Raw genomic sequence first — 23705 nt, 5'->3', positions numbered from 1 at the left:
GAAATCTGTCTCCCAGAATTTCTTCTCTGATGCCAATGGTTCAGTGATACAATCTTACTTGTTCCGATAGCCGCTCCAGCGATTCTATATTCACATTTCGAAAAAAAAAACTGTATCAGGCGCAAAACGTAACAGATCGCTCTTTCCACAGCTCGAAACCTCTGCATACACAACGAACTAGCTACGATTCAGTGCAACCGCACCTTACGTACAGAGAAGTAGTAAAACACTAGGAAATTTCCTTCTTAACAAAAAAGGATAAACGTTAGAAGAGTCAAATTCTTATTGGGATGTGTACCCTGTGACTGAATAGAGTGTAGTTTCGCGAGCTGTCGGTTTCTCCGAGCTCTGCGGGGCGGCTGGCATTGCTAGCGCTTCAGCATTTCCTTGCATTGTCTCCCATCCGAATGCTGAATCAAATCCTTTTATTGGGTATCTTGTGGCGGTCGAAGCCCCACCGCTATTTCCCCGCGATAGGCTTAGCCGCCGAAGCCTTAGGCGGTGCGATGTTGTTGTTGCTGAGACATCCGACCCAGCAGGGTCTGCCCGCTTCACGCGGATTGACACCTGACCCGGAGGTTGAACCCAGCGGCCGCTGCTCATCTGCAGACCTCCGCCCTCCAACCAGTCCGCTAAGCACTTACAGACGCCACTGTCCCTGCACGCACCAGTTGGTAGATAATATGTACTGAGGAAAATTCTTCAGTAGCCAGAGGGAGGAAAGTAGCAGTTCATGTACATCTGTTGAAACTTTAGAATCACCACAAGAGAGAAACGCCAAACTAGGGACGGAGCGACGGCTCAGATTGGAGAGATACCACAGATAGAATACTTTTTAAGGAACCATCCGTGCAATCACTGGAATGATCTAAGTAACCCATGGAAGATCTAAATCAGTATCGTCAACTGCCCCTGTCTTTTCGGTTGCCCCAGAACCTCAGTTCTGAGCGATTTCAACAGACTGATAGTTGCATTTTACTGTTTCCGATTATCAGTCTGTGTTTACGCTGTAGCTACTAACAGGGCCACCTAGAACTGTGGAGCATTCAAGTATGTTCTGCCAAGTATTACTGTCCCTCAAAAGAGCTCTCTTTGGGTTAGTTTCCGAAACCCACACCCTTAATCATATTTTAGATTTCTCCTCCTCTAAGAGGAATGTAGAGTATCGTGCTTCCCCAGTGTCCTTTTGTTGTCAGAGAATTAGTAATTCATGAAATTTTTCGTCATTATCATTCATCAAGAAAGTCACACGTATTTATGTTTTCCCATATGCAACAGTAACAAACAGCTTTTCTTCTCAAGGGTACTCATCGCCTGCGTAGGGCCTGAATTCTCAAAATCTATTAATATCATGGCACTAATACAACAGAGAGTGTCTTCTTTGCTTTAATTGCATCGTTAACACAGTTACAAATCAAAATCCAAATCGTTTTTGTATTTTTTCTCTTCCCATAGTGTTCTGGCAAATATAGGTACACGTATCGTGTGCTCAGTGTCTGAAATTAACCTTTCTGATCATGTTGCTAAACTTCAGGATTATTTTACTAACAGCTAGTTTTATCAGGGTAAATTCCGAAACTGATTATTCTCTGAGCCAGTTAGACAACTCCAACGAGTGCAACACATTTTAGGCACTTTACTGGAAACAAAGAACTACTGCAAAAACAGCGTGAAAGTTCTTTTCGCGGTGCTCGCACAGAAACAGAAATACACCAGCAGTTTGGCGTGATGGCATTCAGGGGCGTTGTCTAATTAAGACTTTGACACTGCCTGGCTATGCCGAACACCCCTCTCCCCCAACCCTCACCCCACCCTTCCATCCCACTGCCAGCTCCGCCATCTGATGCACTAATTTCAACTGGGACTCATTAATATACTTGCGCAAAGTTTGTATAATTTTTCCCCACGCTTTGTCTTTATCTTGCCTCGACATTAGGAAACTGATTAACAGATAAGGAACACGCATTTGATTGCATGGTCTAAGGTAATACAACTTGGCTCCAAGTCGGCTTGCAACACCTGCCGGTGGCGCGGGTTGTCATTAACGATTCATCCCTGTGCTCGTTGGCAGGAGAACTGCCGGCTTCTCTGACCGGAGCGCTTCCCTCGCCTCTATTCCAGCGAGCTGTGTTACGCCCTCGCCGCGGACGGCCAACTTAAATACCACACTTGATACTGAATACTAATTTAGTTTTACGGCGCAGTTTAAGCCGAGTTACAGTCGGTAAAGCTCCCGTCATCCCTTTTCACTGTCATTACGGAAAGCGCGCTTACTGTAGCGTGTGCTCTGCTTCGATTAATGGAATATAATTTGCTTTCGAGCAGCGTTGTAGATCTCAATAAGTTACTACGAGGCTACGCTTGACGAGTAGTCTCCGAGGCACCTTGTCGATTACCCGATGTATTAACGACGCAGTTTTAATGTCTTTGTTCTTCATTGTCAGCAGCAAGTGGGTGACCGGCCCACGCCTCACCCCCGCCGCATTCAGCTTTCAGTTGCCTCTACGTTACACAATATTGCAACACTCGCACGGAAGAGGTTGTACCACATTTTATACTGACGCGTAATGGCACAGTATGCTGTTAATGAGAGAAAGAGGCTGCCATATGTAATCTAGTTCATTACTTTTCGGAAATTTAAGAAGAAAAGCCAGACACTTTCTCTGTTTATCTACTCCTTTACTTTATGAAAGTTCCATTGGCTTGGAAGTAGTCTTAAAGGTAATTTGTGTTAAATACGGGAATTGGCTCCATCTAACCTCTGTCTTTTTCACGTAATCGTTCGAAGTGAGGCAAAATAACAAAGTCAGCTAGGTAATTTCTTGCATGCTGATACAGGGCTGATAACTTTCTATTGCTCTTCCTAGTAGAAGCAACAGTTAAGATTACTGCGCCTTAGTTGGACTTTTGACACTTGCTAGCTTATTTCTCATTCCTTGTGTCTGGTTTCTGAGCAAACTGCCGACTGGTAGAAATGATTATAAATTCATGAAGCAAAATATTCTGTTCTTATTTAAATCACATTTTTCAGTCAAAGTACTGCAATGGCGAAACAGGTAGTCTTTAGGGCGTGCAAACAATGTGATATTGGATTGAAAGCAGTGTGTAGTCATACAGGTTTTCCTATGATTTTTGGATACATTCTTATTGAAGTAGTTCATTGGTGTGTACCTTTAAAACTGCAGCGTGATTAGAAGTCGCTTGCAGTACCTTCCAGTTTAAGGTTTATCCAAGACACAAGTAACTTTTTGGGAAATTGTCAATAATTTGTTATTGGCTTAGCACATTCGCCAAGTTCAGTGTCTTCCAGCATGATATTTACCGTTTGGTATTAGACACACTTCTTGAGTAGAGGAGTAATGCCGTTTAGAAACAAGTATTCGTAATAAGAAGCATTAAATAGTTCTCAGTAGTTTGTATACCTAACATTGTCATGACATTTTTAGAAAAGTGATATGGACGTTATCATAACTACTATGACCGGAAGGAAGTCTGAATAGTTACTCCGAACAGTTCATCATCAAACGACTGCACCAATTCAATGTAATCAAACATAGAGCTATATTAAGGAACACAAAGAATGGTGGAAGCACGTGCACCATTTGTGTTATTTGTGTGTGTGTGTGTGGGAGAGCATGGGGGAGTGTGTGGAGTGTGCCAGGCTGACGTAGCCCTCGCATGGAGGGCGCGAGCGAAGCTGCGTGCCACGGTCTGCCCGTCATTGTCCAGTTGTTATTTCCTTAACCAGCGTGAACTCGTCGACGTTGACGCCGATGCACCTGCGCAAGGCGAAGCTGATGTTCTTCTGGGTGCGCTACCCCAGCTCGGCCGTGCTCAAGATGTACTTCCCAGACATCAAGTTCAACAAGAACAACACGGCGCAGCTCGTCAAGTGGTTCTCCAACTTCAGGTAAGCTAGCTAACCGCACTTTTCTAGCTAGAGCACGCTACTAGCGTAAAGGCCCGTGTTGCACCATGGAATAGCCCGTGATCGGTTGGTTAGACCTCAAGTCACGTGAATGTTGGCAGCTAAGCGTGCAGGGTCGTCTGACTCCACATGCCTAGCAGCTGACTTACGAGACAGCTGCAGCATCCAGCTGAGATCTTTCCAGTCCGTTTATCACGGCGTTCTTTATGGCGATACACGAAATTTAGTGTTAAGCTTAAGATCGCGTCCAAAGCACACGAATGTATTCAGATATAAATTGAATTTTTAATTCTAAGCGCATCACCCCCATCTGAAAAATATAGTACTTACCACGGAGCTGGAACTAAATACAATCTTCAAATATTCATTTTTACAACGTAATTGCCTGTATTCGTACACAAAAGGGGCTAATGAACAAGTAAATATATTGGAAGTATCCAATTATTCGGTTTACATTCCTACAGCCCTCTAATATTACAACATGGGCGACTGACATATTTACAGTATACGAAGTATATGATTTACTATCTTTGACTTGACTGATAGTAAGTCCCTGGTTTGAATCTTTGAAACAAATAAAACAGAGCCTTCTTTCTTAAAATGCATACAACTAAACAGAGGTGCGAGTTACCTTCAATGTGCGCACGATTTCCATACTTCTGTTCACAAACAATTTACACTGCAGCAAGGGTATGTTGCGGAGTGTTACGATTAGAAGTAAAGCTTCAAGAAAGACCAGAAAGCTTCATGACAGATCAGAACAGAGTGTAGCCAGGGGTTCAAACTCAGACCCTTGCCCTTCACCTATCCAGGAGCGTTTTACGGTCACTCTCATAGCTTCTATCTACCAGTATATGTCTGCTTCTATTCAAATTCCACATAATTTTCACTATCTACTGACCACTGTACTAATTAGTCACAACTGTTTAAGTTCACCACTACGAAACATCGTTAAGACTATGAATGGGAAGACATTCTATCTTGTAAATATTGTTTCCTGTAATTAATACAGGATGAAGGCTTCCCGAAGACAGATGAATGTTATTTCGTTCAACAAGCCTCTTGAAACTATTTGAATATACTGATGTAGCTTCTAATGTGACACACAGTAACCGACTAACAAAGACAAATGTATTTTCACTGGTTGCTTAACTCAAATGACTGCAGCACGTTTAGCAAAGGAACTTGAGGGTTGTTGTACTACACATCCTTCATCCTAACTAAGCTGATTCGTAGTTCGATTTCTATATCTGCAATGGTTGTTTTCATGTGAAATCTGACTGCTCGAAGTGCCAACATTCCATAGGGAACTGCAACCCACTAGCGCTCTTCAGCTTCCTTTTTCCAACTTTCGACACCTCAGATGGAAGAAGGAGAAACAATTTCGAATAATAACAATATCCGATGACTTCACTGTATTCTAAACTGATCCATCCACCGAGCGGACGAGTCACTAAGAATCAAAGCATGACCATTACATTAAAGAGCAAAACATGTAATCACGTTTAAGGGAAACTAACTATTTCTCCAAGAAACCACTATTACTCTGAAAAAATCTGTAGAAAAATTCAGTTTCAACTCTTTTCAATTTCACCGTGTTGTGTGCTGTTGATCCGTAATTGGTATTTCCCTGGCCGGAGTGAGAAGAAGAAAATTTTCGCCACAGCTGTCGGCCACGAGACCGCGGCGTAAGAAATGTGACTCGTTCGCAATATGTGCTCCCCTCGGCCCATTTCCGCGGCGCTATCGATTGCGAGGGGAGGGATCTACAGAATGGGTTCCACGCGGCACTTGCTGCTCCCTTCGCGCAGCCTCCTTATAACAACTCTCCAGACCACGCCAGGCCGCGCAGCGCCGTGCCGCGTGCTGCTCGCTGCTCGCCACCCCTGCGACGTAGGCTCCACTCGCCACATCCGCGTCTAAGACGTTGCCGACACAGCGAGGCTATGTCGGGGCTCGGAAACTACACATAGTCCTTATATCGAATAATGATATATGCTAAGGCTGCACGCATTCCTGACCGTTGTTAATCCGGATGAAGTTTGCTGAGTTTCCAGAATGAAATTCCACTCTGCAGTGGAGTGTAAGCCGATTCCTGGTAGATTAAAATTGTGTCCTGGACCGAGTCTCGAACCACGGACGCTAAAGGCAGTGGTTTCAGTTTGGAGTCCCGTCCAGGTACACAGTTTTAATGTAGGAGGAAGTTTCATATTCTGCGTTTTTTGACGTTCCAGTTCCACTGTTGCGTCCTTCCTCTGGAGTCACTGTTCTTCATGTGACTGAAAATGGTTCACTAACAACTCTTTAATCTCTCATTTTGAAATGCCTTCATGTTTGAAAATTAAGTAGGATTGAACGCTAGATATGTGAACTACTCCAGGAATTAAGGTAAGGCATCGTTGCTACTCCCCAAACATTATTCGTTAATCTTGATACTGATCTCAACATGGAGTTGTGCACCCTTTTCCGTACAAAAAATAGCGAAGGTCTGCAGTTATATACTGAAAATGGCCTTCGACAACTATATTTCTAATTGCAATACTGTGTAGCATAATGCAAGCCCCTCTTTCTTTATGTTAGCAACCGTGTATCGTCACAGAAAGAATCGCTAGCATCGGTACAGCAGTTAGCATAAATTCATACACAAAACCTCTTTGCTCACTCTTAAAATCAACTATCTGTTGCTTCACTCTCCTCGTGCTATCTTCTCCGCATTCAACCAGTTACCAGGACTAATCACCTACTCATCCCTTACCGCCACACATGTCTAAAAGTCCCAACACATTTTTGTTATGTTTTTTACTGCTTGTGGAATACATTATGCGTTGCTGTTTTCAGTAGTGAGCAAAATGACGGCAATGAGTGATAAAACATCTGGAGGGAGGGGAGGGGAATTCCAAACTCAATACCTCTAGCATACGACATTCGTGCAGATGACATACCAGACTGCTAAACAGGCCTAAACAGAACACTATCATAATTTAGTACCACAGAAGTACCGTATGCCCAAGTTTTTCTAAGGCATCTACTGCTGCAGTGTTAGCTCAATGAGATTATTGACACATACAAAGTGGATTAGTCATAACAAATTTATGCGAAAAATCTTTTCCTCGCAAATAAATCTCTGGTGTTCCATTCGTCTTTAGCCATTGGTCTAACACGAACAACAGTCAATAAGGTTTCTGAACGAAATGAACTTCACTTGTAAGGTGAAAAACATTTTTCAGTTGGGAGACAACAAACAAATGGAGTTACATTAGTCCATTCTTTCCCTCTCGTATGGGTCTCCACTGTTCTTCATATTCTGTGTTTTTCTTCCTTTCCCTCGAACATTCCTTCATCCTTTCTCTGTGTTGATTTTCTCCCGTCCGCAGTGCATTTTGAACCTGTTTACTTACCCTTCCCCCGTTGGTCCCCATCCACTTGTAACATTTCTATTCTAAAGCTACCCCCTGTCTATTGTTTCTTCTTCTGTTCAGTTGTTTCTTTCTAAACTCGTCTTTGTCTCTTGAGCTTGTAGTCGACTGCCCTCGCCAAAAGTGTTTGTGGATCTCGGTATTTAATTTGTTGACATTCGTTCTGTGTGAATGACGCAAGATTATTAATCTACTCTTCCTTGTTCTTACTGTTACTGTTTTGTACATTGTGAAATATATTTCAGCCTTACTCCTAATTTTTGGCTTCAACTTGTAATACAGTATTAGACATTCAATGGGATATAGGCATTCTGGTTTCACAAATGTATGTTTGGCCTTACTTATATGGTGTAAACGTGTTTTAAAGGTTCTCACGAAGTAAGAGGCACAGCGTTCCGACTTGGCGACTGTATTAGTCGTTAGTCTGTGAAGGCAGGCCAAGAATCGGCGAAAGGTTTTCCGTCGTACACCTCCGTACAGGGCAGTTTTCATGGTACAGTGTATGAGAACAGTTTTTCGGTGTCCGAGTCAGTTTTTCGAGGAAATCTCTGCGTGATATTACAAATTAAACGATCCTACGTACAATTCCATAGTGGTCGTCTTCAGGGTGACACCGACCGTTGTAGCTCCGTAAGCATACTTTGCAGGATTTTGGATAAATCATTAAATCGGAGCCTCGCAATCGAAAAAGGGACCGTGCTAGAGAAGGGCGGTTGTCCTCTTTGGTGTGACGTTTTGAGGCCGGCCTTGCTCGATCAGCTACGCAGACTCCAGCCACCACCCCCGCCACCCCCGCCACGCCGCCCCCGCGCTCGCCCGGAGCTCGCCGTCGTGTTCCGTGATGTCGGCCGTGCTTTGTGGACGCGTCCCCGCCCGGCGTACTCCACGGTTCCGCCTGAAACATTTATCGGCCTGCTCCGTATTTACCCTTGTACGTGTTTTAATGGCGAGTTACCTTAGCACGGGAGCGCACTCTGTTTGCACGCCGTTACCCGAAATAATTAATTAAAAGTTGTCTATCCTGGCTCGACACGCAGTGCATAATGTCTCTGATTCCCTCTCCCCTACCTCTCTCTCTCTCTCTCTCTTTTTCCTTCCCCCCCCCCCCTCTCTCTCTCTCTTACTAGCCTCTTCTTCCATTCGACCGTTTCTCCATCCATGATCTCATTTCCTGCTGCTCAATGTCACTTGATGTACTGCTCAAGAATCGTTACGTAATACCGTCCCAAGCAGTTCTTAACATTTCGCACTCCGTAACTCGCTGTTATTAGTTTACTTAGGAAACAAAGAGAAAGAGCAGAAAGCACGGAATTAGATGTGGGGCATAAGCTGGAGATAGAGAACAGTTTATTTCTGCTAAACCAACCTATCAATCAATCTTCGACAAAATAAAATGAGAAACAAACAAAAATAAATTGTTTACCGTTTCTTCACTTCACTACTACTGAAGACTGATGTATCGAGCAAGCTGCTTGGCCCAACTTTTTTCACACCGCATACCAATTTCTCCTCCAGTGTACTCGAATTACGTCCTTTATCTTGTTCTGCCTGTATCGTAGCATTCGGTGAGTCCCAGCCGAGTTATGAACGCGAGGACAGCATTTGTCCTGTTTGTTGTGTAATTGCTACTGGCGTCTGTAGAAAAACATATTTTCAGAGTGTACATGGTGCAGAATTCCGACATTTTTCTGTGGTTGTAACAGTACTGAATGTAATGACTTGTGGTTTGTTTTCCGATGCGGTATTTTTAACCTGCGGCAAGCTGTACGTTTATTACAAGCAGTTTATGATGACTTATCCAAGAATTCACTTTCTGTGCATTGTTTAGTTTCCTCATTCCTATGTCGATTTATCACACACGCTTAAGCGCATCGTATGAGTAAGTTATTCATTCTATTTTCTGTTTCATTGGTTGCCCTGTTCTTGTTTCGCGTTTTCGTTATCCTACTTTCGGTTTCCTTACTTCCGAATTTCTCTTCACTCACTCTAACGCTCTGTGTATGTACCCAAAATCGACTGTAGGGGCCCTGGGTTGCGCTTAGTTACATCGTTACCAGCATTCGTAAGAAAAATGACCCAAAAGCGTGGAATACTTCTCAGATTCGACACTAGATTTTATGATTGAATGTCACCAGCGTCTGGCTACTCAAACATTCAGTGTGTCAGTGACAGCTTTATTGACACTCTCCTTGGAATTACGTTACTCTTTTTGGCATTGTTCATACAGCTTGACAACTGATACCTGGAGATCTGTAGGGCGTGTTCTGCAGCATACTTTGATTTTGTTGCTTATAAAAAAAAGTTTCATTTTTAGATTAGACAGCAGAGCGTATTGGTAACAGTGGTCTGTTACCCTTCACGCGTGGTCAGCTTAAGTAGGTTAACACTTGTACTTTTCGGCTGCAGTCACCATGGGTTAGCTTTTATTGCTCGATTTTTATTTGTAAATGGAAGTCATGTTCGTCCAGAGACGTGATAGCTTTTCTGCATATTGTATGACGTGGCACAGCTGTAATGAAAATCATCTTCAAGTGTGGTGTACCTCTTAGGTTCGACACAGCATTTTGTGGTAGAAAGGCACCAACGTCTGACCAACGCAGCCTTTCAGTGAGGCAGCGACAGCCTTCCTCGCTCCTCTCGGCAGCAGCAGCCGTCGCGCGAGCGTCTAAGCACGCAGCCGCAGTATTGGCCTGGTCGGCCGCGATGCTTATCTGCTGTGGGGCAGGGGTTGCTGTAGCGTGTCGGAAGGCGGCAATTTCCGCCACCGACAGTTCCCCATTAGCGGCTGCGTCTACCCGCTTGTTGCTCGCAAGATGCGGGGGCGGCCGCGGTGACGCGGCTCTGAGTTGTCCTACCTCACCACAGGACACCCAGCGCCATAGGAACGTGCCACCTGTGCCTCAGATGAATAATTTTTACGTTTCCCCTTTCCTGTCTAGCGTCTGATGCGAATGTAATTGTGCTCTGATGAGCTGCTAGGGAGCCCAAAAAGTGGCTAAATGCCTCCTACCGAATTGATGGTGAGGGACTAATCTGGCTCCCCTGGCGTGGCGTATGATGTTATGCAGAAGACGTCGCAATTGTTTGTACCACACGATTCATAAAGCACATATAGAACTATCGACAAATTATGTGTAAGAAAGTTTTTCCACTCGTGAAACAACGTCAGTCTGTCAGGCAACATATTCACATCACGATCTGTGCATGCTGCAGACAAAAATTAGATTCCAACTTTCTTATAACTTATAACCGTAGAATTACTAGCAGCTGGAGTACATAATAAGAATCTAATTTATGGACAAGAAATAAGTAATGGACATACCATAATCAATCATAATATCTAACAATGAGGTAACAGAGGTTTTCCTAGGTTATCGTGTACATCTGTAAAACATCTTGAAGAAAAGCATTTTACGCCATCGGCTGTGCAGTTTTTTCTTTATTCTCTACCGGTATCGATTGTTACGATCATCTTCAAGGAGAAAAATATCGCACATCAATGGATCAGTCACTCATTTCCATCATGCAGATTTACAACATATATAACTGCGATATTAGTCTTTCTTAAAACAGTCCATACAAACACTCGGTGCTCTGGAACAATTACAGTTGTGTTTTTCTTTATCACCAAATGTGCACAACTATAACTGTGCCAAGCCATTTGTATGGCTCATATATATAACAGAAATGTATTGTCGATCCATTGATGTACAATGTTTTTCTACTTGAATATGACTGTGACAACAGAAACCAGTGAAGAATAAACATAAAACTGCACAACAGATGGCACGAATATGTTTTTTCCCAAAAAATGAGCGAACAGTCCAATGTAGCAAACAGTTTAACATCTGGTAGCCGACTTAGCCCTTTTTATGGAAACTAAAACGGTTGGATTTTTCATTGACTTTGCTTTTTAGATAGTTCTGAAAAGGTCCAGTATTCACGTCGGCGACTGGGACTGACTACCAAACGACCCAATACACTGTAAGACACGATATAATGATTAAGTGCTTTGTGTTTGAAGCTCTGCTACTAGTAATTTCAAGAATGTACGAACTGATGGAACTGTTACTGTCAATCATTTCGAAAGGAACTTTTAAATTGCCGAGTCTTTTGCTGACACATCCGGATTTCATTCTCAGAAGAATGTTCGTGCATGTTCGACTGTCACTTCTTAAAGTGAGTGCTTTATTGGTGTCTGCTGATTCCATAGCAGCTGGTATAGGCACTTAATCAGTGACGTTCGTAGTTTATACCAAACTAGTCTTCATATCGCTGTGACGGAGTTCTAACCAAGGCTTCGTGGTACCAGTGCCCTTCAAACGGGCAGTGAACAGGCGGTTGTTTAATGGTTCGTCTGTTAATAAAAAGTACTTCTCCACTTCAGTTGGCAGATGTCGCATTAATGGGATCTGCGGTGATGCATAATTCTATTACCACTTTTTTATGCAGAGAAGACTGAATGTGCTATGTTTCATACTGTGATATTTACGTCGCTACCCTGAATAGCTCCTCCTTTGATTCTCGTGGCTTTCTTAATCGGTATAAGGCTTTCCATAGACACCCTCCCCCCCCCCCCCCCACTCTATTATCTTAAGTCTAGATCGTGCTTTGTGGAACATCCATAACTCTTAGTCTCGACGGAGAATACAACAGTAGCAACAAAATGACGATGACTGCACATTTACCTCGTTCACATACTGTAAACACCTATCGAAACTACTTTACCGAAGCATAAAGCATCATAGTTTACTGTTCAAAAATGGCTGTGAGCACTATGGGACTTAACTTCTGAGGTCGTCAGTCCCCTAGGACTTAGAATTACTTAAACCTAACCAACCTAAGGACATCACACACATCCTTGCCCGAGGCAGGATTCGAACCTGCGACCGTAGTGGTCGCGCGGTTCCAGGCTGTAACGCCTAGAACGCTCGGCCACCCTGGCCGGCTCTACTGTTCGTTTCGTGTAGTAGTTCTGATATGGTTTTTCTGATGACAGGTAGCGAAAAGTATCAACAGACTGTAGGATTAGAAAACAATGAACATGTAAAATGTCCTGGAAATTACGGGACAACACCTGCATCTTCTGTTATACAAATTACCTCTAAGATCCACCAACGATTTCAGCTAATCCGCTATTGTCTTCTTGTGTCATCTCGTTGCAACCGTCCACGGAGAAAGAAGAACGCCATGCTGCAGGTAGGGAAGGCAAGCAATGCTGAGTTTCCCTTCCCGCACTGAAAAAAAAAATCTCCTCTTCGCGATTCGAATTAGCACCCCCGTGCGCGCTCGTGACCAAAGATGCGCGACCGGGAATCAAGGAACGGGGCATTCAACACAGCCGCGGTGACGGTTTTGTTGCGTGTGGTGCGCGACGCCCAACGTAGACACACACACACACACACACACACACACACACTCACACACTAATTCACGGGCACACACACATACACACACACACACACACACACACACACACTAATTCACGGTGAGTGCACCGGGGGGCCTGTGACTGTAGCACTGGCGTCCTTTCCTTTTTTTTTTTTCGAAATTCGACATTAAACTGTTACGAGGAAGTCATTTCCCTTAAGAGAAGGCGCGGCCATTATGAGCTTCGCCGGGTTTCTTCCCCAGTTTAGATACACGCGCTGCGGTCCTTTTCCTCCTTCTGTTTTGTCTTTCCCGCCTCAAAAAAGAAAATAAAAGTAGAACGAGAGGCCGCGAACGTAAAGGGTTGCGGAGGTGAGCAACAATTTGAGCCAGAGGAGGGTGCGGGCGCGGGCGCACACACGCCCGGACTCCTCGCCTCACATGCTCGCCGTACGAACGCCGCACCTTGAAATAATGAATAGTAATTAGGATAGGTTAAGAATAGCAATTACGCACGCATGGAGAGGGAGGGGGTGTGGCAGGGGGGGGGGGGGCGCTTGAGGAGGGGGAAGCAAAGGCAAGACGGAGACGGAGAAAAACGCCCGAGCGCCGAGGGAGAGCGACAAAGATAAAGAGCGTGAACGTCAAGGGACAGAACCGGAAAAAAGAGGCATGTTCACTAATTAGAGCCAAGACCGTAATTAAGTAATTTTTAATTAAGTGACTCCTGACTTGGTAATTCTACTGTGTGGCGGGAGACAGAGAAACACGCGGCGGCGTAGGAGGGGGCACTTGCGGCCGCGAGGGAGCGAGGGTGGGGCCGCAGAGGGGGGCGGGAACGAGGGGGGGGGGAGGAGGTAAGCGCGGCCACAGGGGGGCTGCAGAGGGGGGCGGACCGCGGATCAATCCGCTCACTCACGTCCTGTTTATGTCGAGTTTTTTCGCAGTTATTTTTATTTTTCGAGGAGCGAGTAGCAGAAGCAGCCCCCACCCCAGGAGCTGCCGCCCACGTGCCCCGCCGCCCACCCCTGCTGCTCCTTCCCTGGGGGCCGTTTTTTAACGATCCGGCCGCTGTGCCGCTGCACCGCGCCTCCCGAGATAAGTAGTGCGTATGTGCCGTGCGTAACGCCTAGCGCGTAAGGCACACCACTGCCGGCGGCCTAACCTGTTCGTTCCTCCTGACGTTGCACGTGTGCGCCCGCTAGGAGCGGCCAGACCGGGTTCTGAGGCAGGAGGCCCGCACACATCCACGACCTCCCAGCTGGGCTTAGCAAGTACCAACAGTGTTCCATTTATATATATACGTGGTGTCTGGTCTTCCTGACATGTCACCACAGCCGCACGCGCTATGCTAGCAGGCCTCCCGTCGTGCCCAAATTCTTAACTTACACCACACACTACTGATGTAGTGTCCCTGTTCATTAGGCTCATTACTGGCGGCGTCTCGCAGATTCCTTTAAGAGTTCGTGCTTGGTGTGTATGTCCACTGAAGAGATCGTAGGTCGTCATCGCCATTGGTCAGAAAATGTCTGAAACGCTTGTAGGGATGGTGCAGGGCAGGTTGTACTGAGATATAAATGTTACGAAAAAAATTCGGTACGTTGCGCCGTTTCCGAGTTATTTAGCATTGAAGTTAGCCAATCAGATCGTCGCACGCGTAAATTCAAGTTTCAGCTAACGAGACAAAGCACTCGTTGGGCAACACCGCCCTTGCTAGGCCGCTTGAATGTGAGCGCGCGACGCCCCGATTTGCTAAATTCTATGCTAAATAACTCGGAAACGGAGCAACGTATCGAATTTTTTTCTTAACATTTATGTCTCAGTACAATCTGCCCTGTAACATCCCTACAAGCATTTCACACATTTTCTGACCACCAGTGGGCTATTATTTCGGCCATGGCCGAAAGAAGAGACACCATTTCGACCCTGCAGACAATATGGATGAAGACACATAGGAATTAAAGACGACGGCTGTCATTGGACGTTAATTTATATCAGTGGGGAAAGTTGAAAATTTTCAAATTTCCCCGGTGATACACAAATAAATCATTGCCCACCGGCAGCTAATGTCTTTAATTCCTTTGTGACTTGAATGTTCCCTTTTTCGCTAGCCGGAGTCATTTCCTTTATGGCGTCTAGTTTTTCATCAACAGCAAATCTATGAGACTTGCAGCAAGTGGGAGACATCATCCTGAGAGAGTGGGTGCGGTTGTGAAGGCATTAGCGGCCGACGCGTTCTACGATACAGGAATCCATCGTCTCGTCTCTTGAGGGGATAAATATGTTAACGCATATGGTGGTTACTTTTGAGTGAAAATATTCCATGGTCCCGTTATGGCGGGTGTTCGGTTTTCATTTGACTGCCCCTTATACACGGTAATTCATAAGTATCTCCAGGGCTTCAGGAGGTGTCTGCGTGGAAGTTGAAAGGCATGCAGAAAAGAGACAGATCTCAGTGGATAGTGCATCTCCTGAAATTTTTAATTCACTTTACCGGAGCTCAGTGTGGGCACAGCTTGAGACGTGGAGAAGTCAGTGTAAGCGCGGGATTCATTGGTGCTGCCGCTACTATTGCCGCTCAGCAAGGCGCCAAGACAAAAGTTTACTTAAGAAATCTGTTCATTTGGCTGCCTGTCTGCAAGTGCAACAACACGAGCAGATGATCTGTCTTCATTGTCTGACACGCTTGCCCTCTAGTGGTGGGCTCTGTAACTACGCCACAGCGTCCGGGCGTAGGGGGGTGGGGTGGGGGGGGGTTTGGTTGGGTTGTCTGTGAGAAGAGACGAAACTGCGAGGACATCGGTCTCGTCGGATCAGGGAAGGACGGGGTAGGAAGGCGGCCGCGCCCTATCATAGGAACCATCCCGGCATTTGCCTGGAGCGAATTACGGAAATCACGGAAAACCTAAATCAGGATGGCAGGACGCGGGATTAAACCATCGTGCTCCGGAATGCGAGTCCAGTGTGAATTTAAAGAGATGCACGTCTACTTATATGTATAATTTTTCTTTATACCTTGTACTTTTCACGCAGTCGTTCTCATGAATTACACTGTAGGTGAGTGAGACAATGAAGTGGCTCGTGTAATAGGGGCATTACAATGTCAAAATGGCCGCTACAGTCCGGAACCACGTGGCTGCTACGGTCGCAGGTTCGAATCCTGCCTCGGGCATGGATGTGTGTGATGTCCTTAGGTTAGTTAGGGCTACGTAGTTCTAAGTCTGATGACCTCAGATGTTAAGTCCCATAGTGCTTAGAGCCATTTCAACCAACGTCAAAACATTTCACTGGGAAGACATCAGGCAACAATCGATAGATGAGTGATGAGACAAGACCGTCGTATTTCCCACGAAAGGCGCCTCGCGCGACGCACCGCCTGCAGGAGGGGGACGTTCCGCACACTGCAGCGGACGGCCGGAAACATTAAATAACGCGAACTGATTAGCGTGACGGCGCTGCGGCAGCGGCGGTGGCCGACCTAATCGACGTCTGGCGGGGGCGGCGGGGGCGGCCCCGCGGATACGGCGCAGACGGGAGGACGCGGCCGGCCGGCCGCAACTCGACACCGGCGGGCCGTCTTAATCGAGTTAGTCTTTATTAAGTAGTCCATTAAATTAGCGCGGCGCGCGAGCGCGGAGCCCGGCCGCAGCCTTGGCGCAGTTTGTAAAACATCCATCACGGGCAGCGGACGCCGACGGCGCCGACGCCGACGCCGACGCAGCGCGCCGGGACGGCCCTTTCCGTCGGCCCCGCCCCGAGCGTCCGCCTCCGACTGCAGAAACGCCCAGCGGCGCCGTCTCGCTGGCGTCTCCTCCGCTGCCGGCGCCAATCGTCGCCCTCATTTGCGAGATAGGCCACCGTCACAAACGCTGCTCCCTGTAGAGCTGAGAACCGACACGTGTTTAAAGGCAGAGACTGGCAGTGGTCTGCGTGGCACTTTGGCAGTTTACGTGATAGGTGTACCTCCCAAACGCGGTCTAAGCTACCAGTCACTATACATTCCAGACATCGTCAGCGTGCCAATCGCCAAGATCGCTAAAATTATTTATTACCACAGATTACCGGTTTGAGCAATTCTCAGTTGCCACCTTCGGATCCGCAAAAGATGGGACCACAAATGCTGGGATACAGCAACTAACATAATAGCAATCATAATTATATCCAAGAGTCGCAATACTTTGAATAAGAACACGCCCGTGTTTACATCATTAAAAAAAATTGTTCAAATGGCTCTGAGCACTGTGGGACTGCTGAGGTCATCAGTCCCCTAGAACTACTTAAACCTAACTAACCTAAGGACATCACACACATCCATGCCCGAGGCACGATTCGAACCTGCGACCGTAGCGGTCACGCGGCTCCAGACTGCAGGGCCTAGAACCGCTCGGCCACTCCGCCCGGCTACATCATTACACGAACTTCTCTTTCTGTACAGTAAATGGATCTTCACAATGTATATTCTCGTTGATATCGTGAGCTATGCTAGAAGTCGGCATGTCAATTTTAAATGTGTGTACATGGCTGTTATTTCAAAACTGACATGCCGACTTCTAGTACATTTCAGGATACCAACATTAACATACACCGTATGGCACCAGTTTCTGTACTGAAAGAGAAGACTGTGTAGTGATTTGCCGAGCGATCTAAGGCGCTGCAGTCATGGACTGTGCGGCTGGTCCCGGCGGAGGCTCGAGTCCTCCCTCGGGCATGGGGGTGTGTGTTTGTCCTTAGGATAGTTTAGCTTAAGTAGTGTGTAAGCTTAGGGACTGATGACCTTAGCAGTTAAGTCCCATAAGATTTCACACACATTTGAACATTTTTGTAGTGATTTAAAAATAGGTATGTTATTATTCCGTGTATTGCAAATTTTGGTTATAATTATCTCTGCTGTTATGTTAGTTACTGCGTCTTAGCATTTTCGGTCTCACCTTTTGCAGATTCTAAGATGCCAACAGCGACTTGCCGAAACTAGTGATATGTGAATAACTGATTTTAGCGATCTTGGTGGCTAAAAATTTATTCAGCGTTCATACCACCATTCAGTATTTTCACTGGAATAGACTTCACTTGTAGGGCAGATAAGTGAGAGATATAGCGCAATCAGCTCAACAACTCATTTGTTGAAGTTGCTGGCAAGGATGACGTAGAAACGAATGGAAACGAAAACTAGGGGTCTATTAGGTGACGATCAGTTTTCGTTCAGGAAAAGAAAAGGCACCAGAGAGGCTGTTATGACGTCGCACTTGATAGCGGAAGCAAGATTTACGAAGAATCGTGAAACGTTCGTAGGATCTGTCGACCGGGGAAAACTGTTCGACAAAGTAGAAATGGTGCAAATTCACACTAAAATAGGTTTAAGCTACAAGAGGAGATAATAAAGAGGGTGTCCCAGAAATATTGCGACAAACTTCGAGAGGCTGTAGAGAGTGTCTTGAAGAACAAATCGAGATAGGAACCCATGTCTGGAAACGTCATCCATGCGGTAGGATGACAGGGTGTCCCAGAAATGTTGCGACGAACGTCTAGGAGCTGTAGAGTGTGTCTTGACGACAAATCGACGATAGCAGTCCAATTTCGGTATTGTTATCAAAAATCTAATATTTCCCGACGACACTCAACCCTTAGCTTCGGCGTATATACCATAGAACTGCCTCAGAGCCTGTTAGAAACAGGGTTTGTTGACCTGTTGCCGACGAAAAGAAACTTGTTACTCACTTGCTTGTTTCAACCCTGAATTGATACACTGCGGCATATTAACTCCGTCTTCACGTATTGCGCAGTGGTACAGTCTCTCAGTTGTGAGGTTAATGCAGCTTGAGCTCCTTACTTACCATTAAGACTATTCTCAAGGCTGCCACAAATACTTCCCAGAAACTCGCAGACGGTTTACAAACCCTGCCTAAGTAATCCGGAACTGATCATTGGATGCTACGAGAGGCAGACCCGCCAGTGCAAAACAGGTTGGGAATACTGAGGTGTCATGAAGGCCCTCACGACGTGATGCTTCAGCTGCCGAGAGCCCTTCCGGGTTGTATGCCAGTGGTCCATGAAACTCCCCTATCCCTGACGCTTCGCCCAAAGCTATATTGGACATCCTTGGAGGCGCTCCTGGTTGTGCGGAGTCCCGCCGACTATTCTGAAGGCTGCCACAAATACTTCCCAGAAACTCGCAGACGCCAATGCAAAACAGGTGGGGAATACTGAGGTGTCATGAAGGCTTTCACGACGTGATGCTTCAACTGCCGAGAATTCCTCCGGGCTGTATGGCAGTGGCCCATGGAACACCCCTATCCCTGACGCTTCGTCCAAAGCTATGTTGGACATCTTTGGAGGTGCTCCTGGTTGTGCGGAGCCCCGCCGACTATTCTGAAGGCTGCCACAAATACTTCCCAGAAACTCGCAGACGGTATACAAACCCTATGCATCGAAAGCACAGGACGACCCCTTAAGGCAACACGGGTTCAGCCATCGGAATGCCTACAGGAAACTTGTAATCGCTTTGTCATACTACTTGCGCCAGTGCAGATCACATGGTCTTGAGCTACTTGTATGGCAGTGGTCCATGGAACACCCCTATCCCTGACGCTTCGTCCAAAGCTATGTTGGACATCTTTGGAGGTGCTCCTGGTTGTGCGGAGTCCCGCCGACTATTCTGAAGACTGCCACAAATACTTCCCAGAAACTCGCAGACGGCATACAAACCCTATGCATCGAAAGCACAGGACGAACCCTTAAGGCAACACGGGTTCAGCCATCGGAATGCCTACAGGAAACTTGTAATCGCTTTGTCATACTACTTGCGCCAGTGCAGATCACATGGTCTTGAGCTACTTGTATGGCAGTGGTCCATGGAACACCCCTATCCCTGACGCTTCGTCCAAAGCTATGTTGGACATCTTTGGAGGTGCTCCTGGTTGTGCGGAGTCCCGCCGACTATTCTGAAGGCTGCCACAAATACTTCCCAGAAACTCGCAGACGGCATACAAACCCTATGCATCGAAAGCACAGGACGAACCCTTAAGGCAACACGGGTTCAGCCATCGGAATGCCTACAGGAAACTTGTAATCGCTTTGCCATACTACTTGCGCCAGTGCAGATCACATGGTCTTGAGCTACGCGCTGTAGATATATGACGAGACCATATTAATGTGACAGTGTCCCGTGTATGCACTTAACAGTAACGTTAGAAGTCGTGACATTAACGACATACGTACCTTTTTGGTGAAAATATAGTCGCAGAGCGGGAGACGGCAAGAGGCCTGAAGAAGCGCCTTGTGACACCCGACTCCCCGCAATATCGCGTTTCCCCTTCCGTCCGCGGCGAGACCCGAAACGGGCGTCCGGAGGCGCCTTGCGGCCTCGTGTTAATCACTTTCATTACGCTAATGAAGCAAGTGTCCGCAGATAGCGTGCGCGCAGACAACGCCCCGCCGCTTCCAGGGGAAAAACACGGAGCGTCTTTGGGCTGTGGCGACGCTTCTGCTGCCCTCTAGTGGGAGAGGTCACGCGACGGTCGAGGGCCGTGCCGTCTGCGGTGGGCGGCGGCCCTTAGCTGTCGGGCCAACACTCCACGTCTGCTGGGAGCGCGCCGGAAGCACCGCGAGTCACGCTGTCCATCCGAACGCGGCGCTGTGTTGGTGTTTCGCGTGTCTGCGTCAGCGAGGGTTGGCACATGTAGCGTGTGTGTTTGAGTTTGTACGCACGCACGTGTTTCAGTACCTCTTTCTTAGTGAGGGCAGGAAGAGTTGCGTGATTATGGTCTTATCGGTTTTTTTGGGTCAAGTTTTCATCTAGGGGACGATGTGATAATCACAATTTGTTACTGACCTGGGTTGCTGGTGACCAGTTAAGGTGTGTGTGTTTTATGATACCTCGTTTCTAGACAAGGTCGAGTAGAGCTGCGTGATTATGGTCTTACTTATTGCTGTCTTTGAGTCAAACATTCACCTACGTGGTGTAATGATTACCACAAATGGTACGTTTTTAGACAGTCTTGTATTTGATAACGGGGACTTAGATGTAGACATCACCGGCAGAATTGGAAAAGGTTGTAGAGTCTTCCAACGATTGCAGTCCATTGGGGAAGCCCATCCAAACAGCTTTGGCTGCACTCCTCTGTCATCCTACCGATTACCGTATAGAAGTAAGCTCAATGTTTTCCTTAAATGATGCCTGAGGCGAATTTTGAAATTCAGCTATAGCGATCGCGTTTCAAATGATGAAGTGCAGAGAAGAAATGGTCTACTCAGCTGCCGTAAAATCGTTGCTGAAAGAAGGCGAATCGGCACCGTCTTGGAAACCAACTGATGTATATAGAAAAAGACATCGTAATGCTTGGAAACGAAATTTGTCAAAGGATCTACAATGAACGGACATGAACTGGGAGGAATCTGTAAACCTGACAATTTATCGAGTTCGATAAAGGAAAATTGTTGTCTGGTATGGTATCTATCATTGGAGGAACTAAATCTCTCAGAGAAAGAGACGTAGAGCTGCGGGATTATGGTCTCACTTATTTGTATTTGAGTCAACTCAGTCTTCTGTGCGCACACAAAGACCTGCTTTAACAAATACTCTGCTAAATTAGCAGAAAACTTTTCCAAAAGTGTCAAAGTCGAACTGTTACTTCCGTGCAATGAACCACTTGAATGTATCTCTTTCTATTTTCATCTTTTGTTTATTAAAACAGTGGGCTGGCGACAGAGTAGGCAGGTAACGTTTGACTAGGGTGTGACAATTCGCCGTCACGGCACGATACGTTTCCGTGATGTATTTGCTGGAATAGTATTCACGCAGAAGTTGCGAAATTTGTGATTCAATAATAATCAGGAAAGGGCTGCTGACAGATCCGCAGAGGAGAATACTGAACACTAAAGTGAAATTTTCGAGGTGGATCAATAATGTGTGTCTAGCCGGCTCTCGAATCTAAATCCACTGCTCTCGTGACCAGTGCCTTACCAATGCCTGATCCGAATAAGTGTTACAATTTACAGACTCATTTCTGACTGTTACGTGACAGATCTGTCGAATGCAAAATAGACACGTGGATCGAAAGTTATAGTGCATAAATTTCTCGTGGCAAGAGCGAAAATAACGAGGAAACCACTTGAAAAGTCGCTTCCGAAGATCATTACTATTTGTGGAACATCATTTTCTACATTTAGACAGAAATAATAACCTAAATACTGTACGGGAAACAATGAACTAATCTGCGTAACGTAACTCATAACAATTTCCACAAGAATGATCGAAGAAATCAGTCTTGTGAAGAGAGCGCTCTCAGAATCTGTTGGGAGCACTGGAAAGGAAAGCAGAAAAGATTTAACGTCCCGTCGACGAAGGTGTCTTTAGAGAAAGAAAACAAATTTGAATTGGTGATGGAGAGCGAAGGTAACCAGTCGTGTCCACTCCGGCCTCTGTCTTACGTAATTTTGAGAAATAAATGAAAACTTCAAAACTGGATAGCCGGAAGAGGATTCTAACCACCGTCTTCCCGAATGCGAATCCAGTGTTTTACCGCTGCGCCACCTCGCTCGGGTGTAACATTGGAAATCATGAAATAGAATGGTCAGACTGGACTCAGCTCGACTAAAATGTTATATGGCGAGGTCGTAACTGAGGTAGACGCTGTTCATTCTCAAAGTAAGAAGTCTGTGACAAATTAAAAGAGTACCGTTGTTTAGGTTACGTGAGTAACGTAATAATAACAAGGCCTTCCCCGCCTGATTTCAACTAGGGTTGTGATGCGCGTTGCTAACATTGTACCTGAACACACCTGACTGTAGACAGAGAAATACGTAGCCACAGAAAGAGAGCGTTTAGATGAACTAATTTGACGCAGAGAGATGGAGGCCCGACGGCGGGTAACTGGTACACTGACCTCAGTGTGCGTGCCGCAGTTGCCACGCACTGCGTGGGCGTGTCCCGGTGTGAGTCGCGTGCGTACGGCGGGCAGCACAATGCGTGCCAGGCACCGCTCTCGCCCCCAAGGCTCCTTTGCGAAAACGCCTCACCTCGTTCTGCAGAACTGCCGGCGCCGCCGCAAATGCTGCTTTCGCCAGCCGACGTCAGCTGTCTGCTAGACAACGCTGCCGCGCTCCTGAAGGCGTAAATGTAATGGAAGTCTATCTCGTCACAAATATGTCACAAACGAACCAAGAGTTAACAAAATGTGATCTGCATGGTAATTAAGCGTATATTCACGTGTGTCTCCCAGATATGGCATTCGAGTCGTCATTTGCATTTGATAAATAAGGAAAAGCTCGATTCCATCCTTTGTGTGACGATCGATTTCAGTAATAACGTCGCAGGGTAGCTGGCCAAGTACTTTGTCGACTGAATACCCCGAACAAGTGTGGACTGGCGTTTCTGTCTACAGAACAGAGAAACACATACAGTTTCACTTTCCTGCTAACTCCTCTCGTTGCTACTCCTAATACAGACAGCTGCCTCTACTTGTTTCGTAGTCTAAACAATGGCGCAGAGACCACATGAAGTCAGAATTCTGTTTGGACTCCATCCCGAATACTGCCATGTGAAGACGACCTAAATACTGTCGCCTTCATAAAGTAAACTTTATTCAGCTGTGAACAGACACTGCGTCAATTACACTCCTGGAAATTGAAATAAGAACACCGTGAATTCATTGTCCCAGGAAGGGGAAACTTTATTGACACATTCCTGGGGTCAGATACATCACATGATCACACTGACAGAACCACAGGCACATAGACACAGGCAACAGAGCATGCACAATGTCGGCACTAGTACAGTGTATATCCACCTTTCGCAGCAATGCAGGCTGCTATTCTCCCATGGAGACGATCGTAGAGATGCTGGATGTAGTCCTGTGGAACGGCTTGCCATGCCATTTCCACCTGGCGCCTCAGTTGGACCAGCGTTCGTGCTGGACGTGCAGACCGCGTGAGACGACGCTTCATCCAGTCCCAAACATGCTCAATGGGGGACAGATCCGGAGATCTTGCTGGCC

At 46.3% G+C, this 23705-nt stretch overlaps 1 protein-coding gene across 1 annotated transcript in view; it reads left to right on the top strand.

The window, feature by feature from the left end:
* LOC126179047 (homeobox protein prospero-like) overlaps positions 1-23705 on the top strand; it is a 62482-nt gene that overhangs the window by 19416 nt on the left and 19361 nt on the right. The window contains exon 8 of the mRNA XM_049924582.1: positions 3749-3910. Within this exon, the coding sequence (XP_049780539.1) occupies positions 3749-3910 (162 nt within the window). The remainder of the gene's footprint in view (positions 1-3748; positions 3911-23705) is intronic.

Source organism: Schistocerca cancellata, chromosome 1, assembly GCF_023864275.1.
Source record: "Schistocerca cancellata isolate TAMUIC-IGC-003103 chromosome 1, iqSchCanc2.1, whole genome shotgun sequence".
Taxonomy (NCBI): domain Eukaryota; kingdom Metazoa; phylum Arthropoda; class Insecta; order Orthoptera; family Acrididae; genus Schistocerca; species Schistocerca cancellata.
Note: the sequence above shows the minus strand (reverse complement) of the source record. Positions and strands in the feature narration are given on the sequence as shown.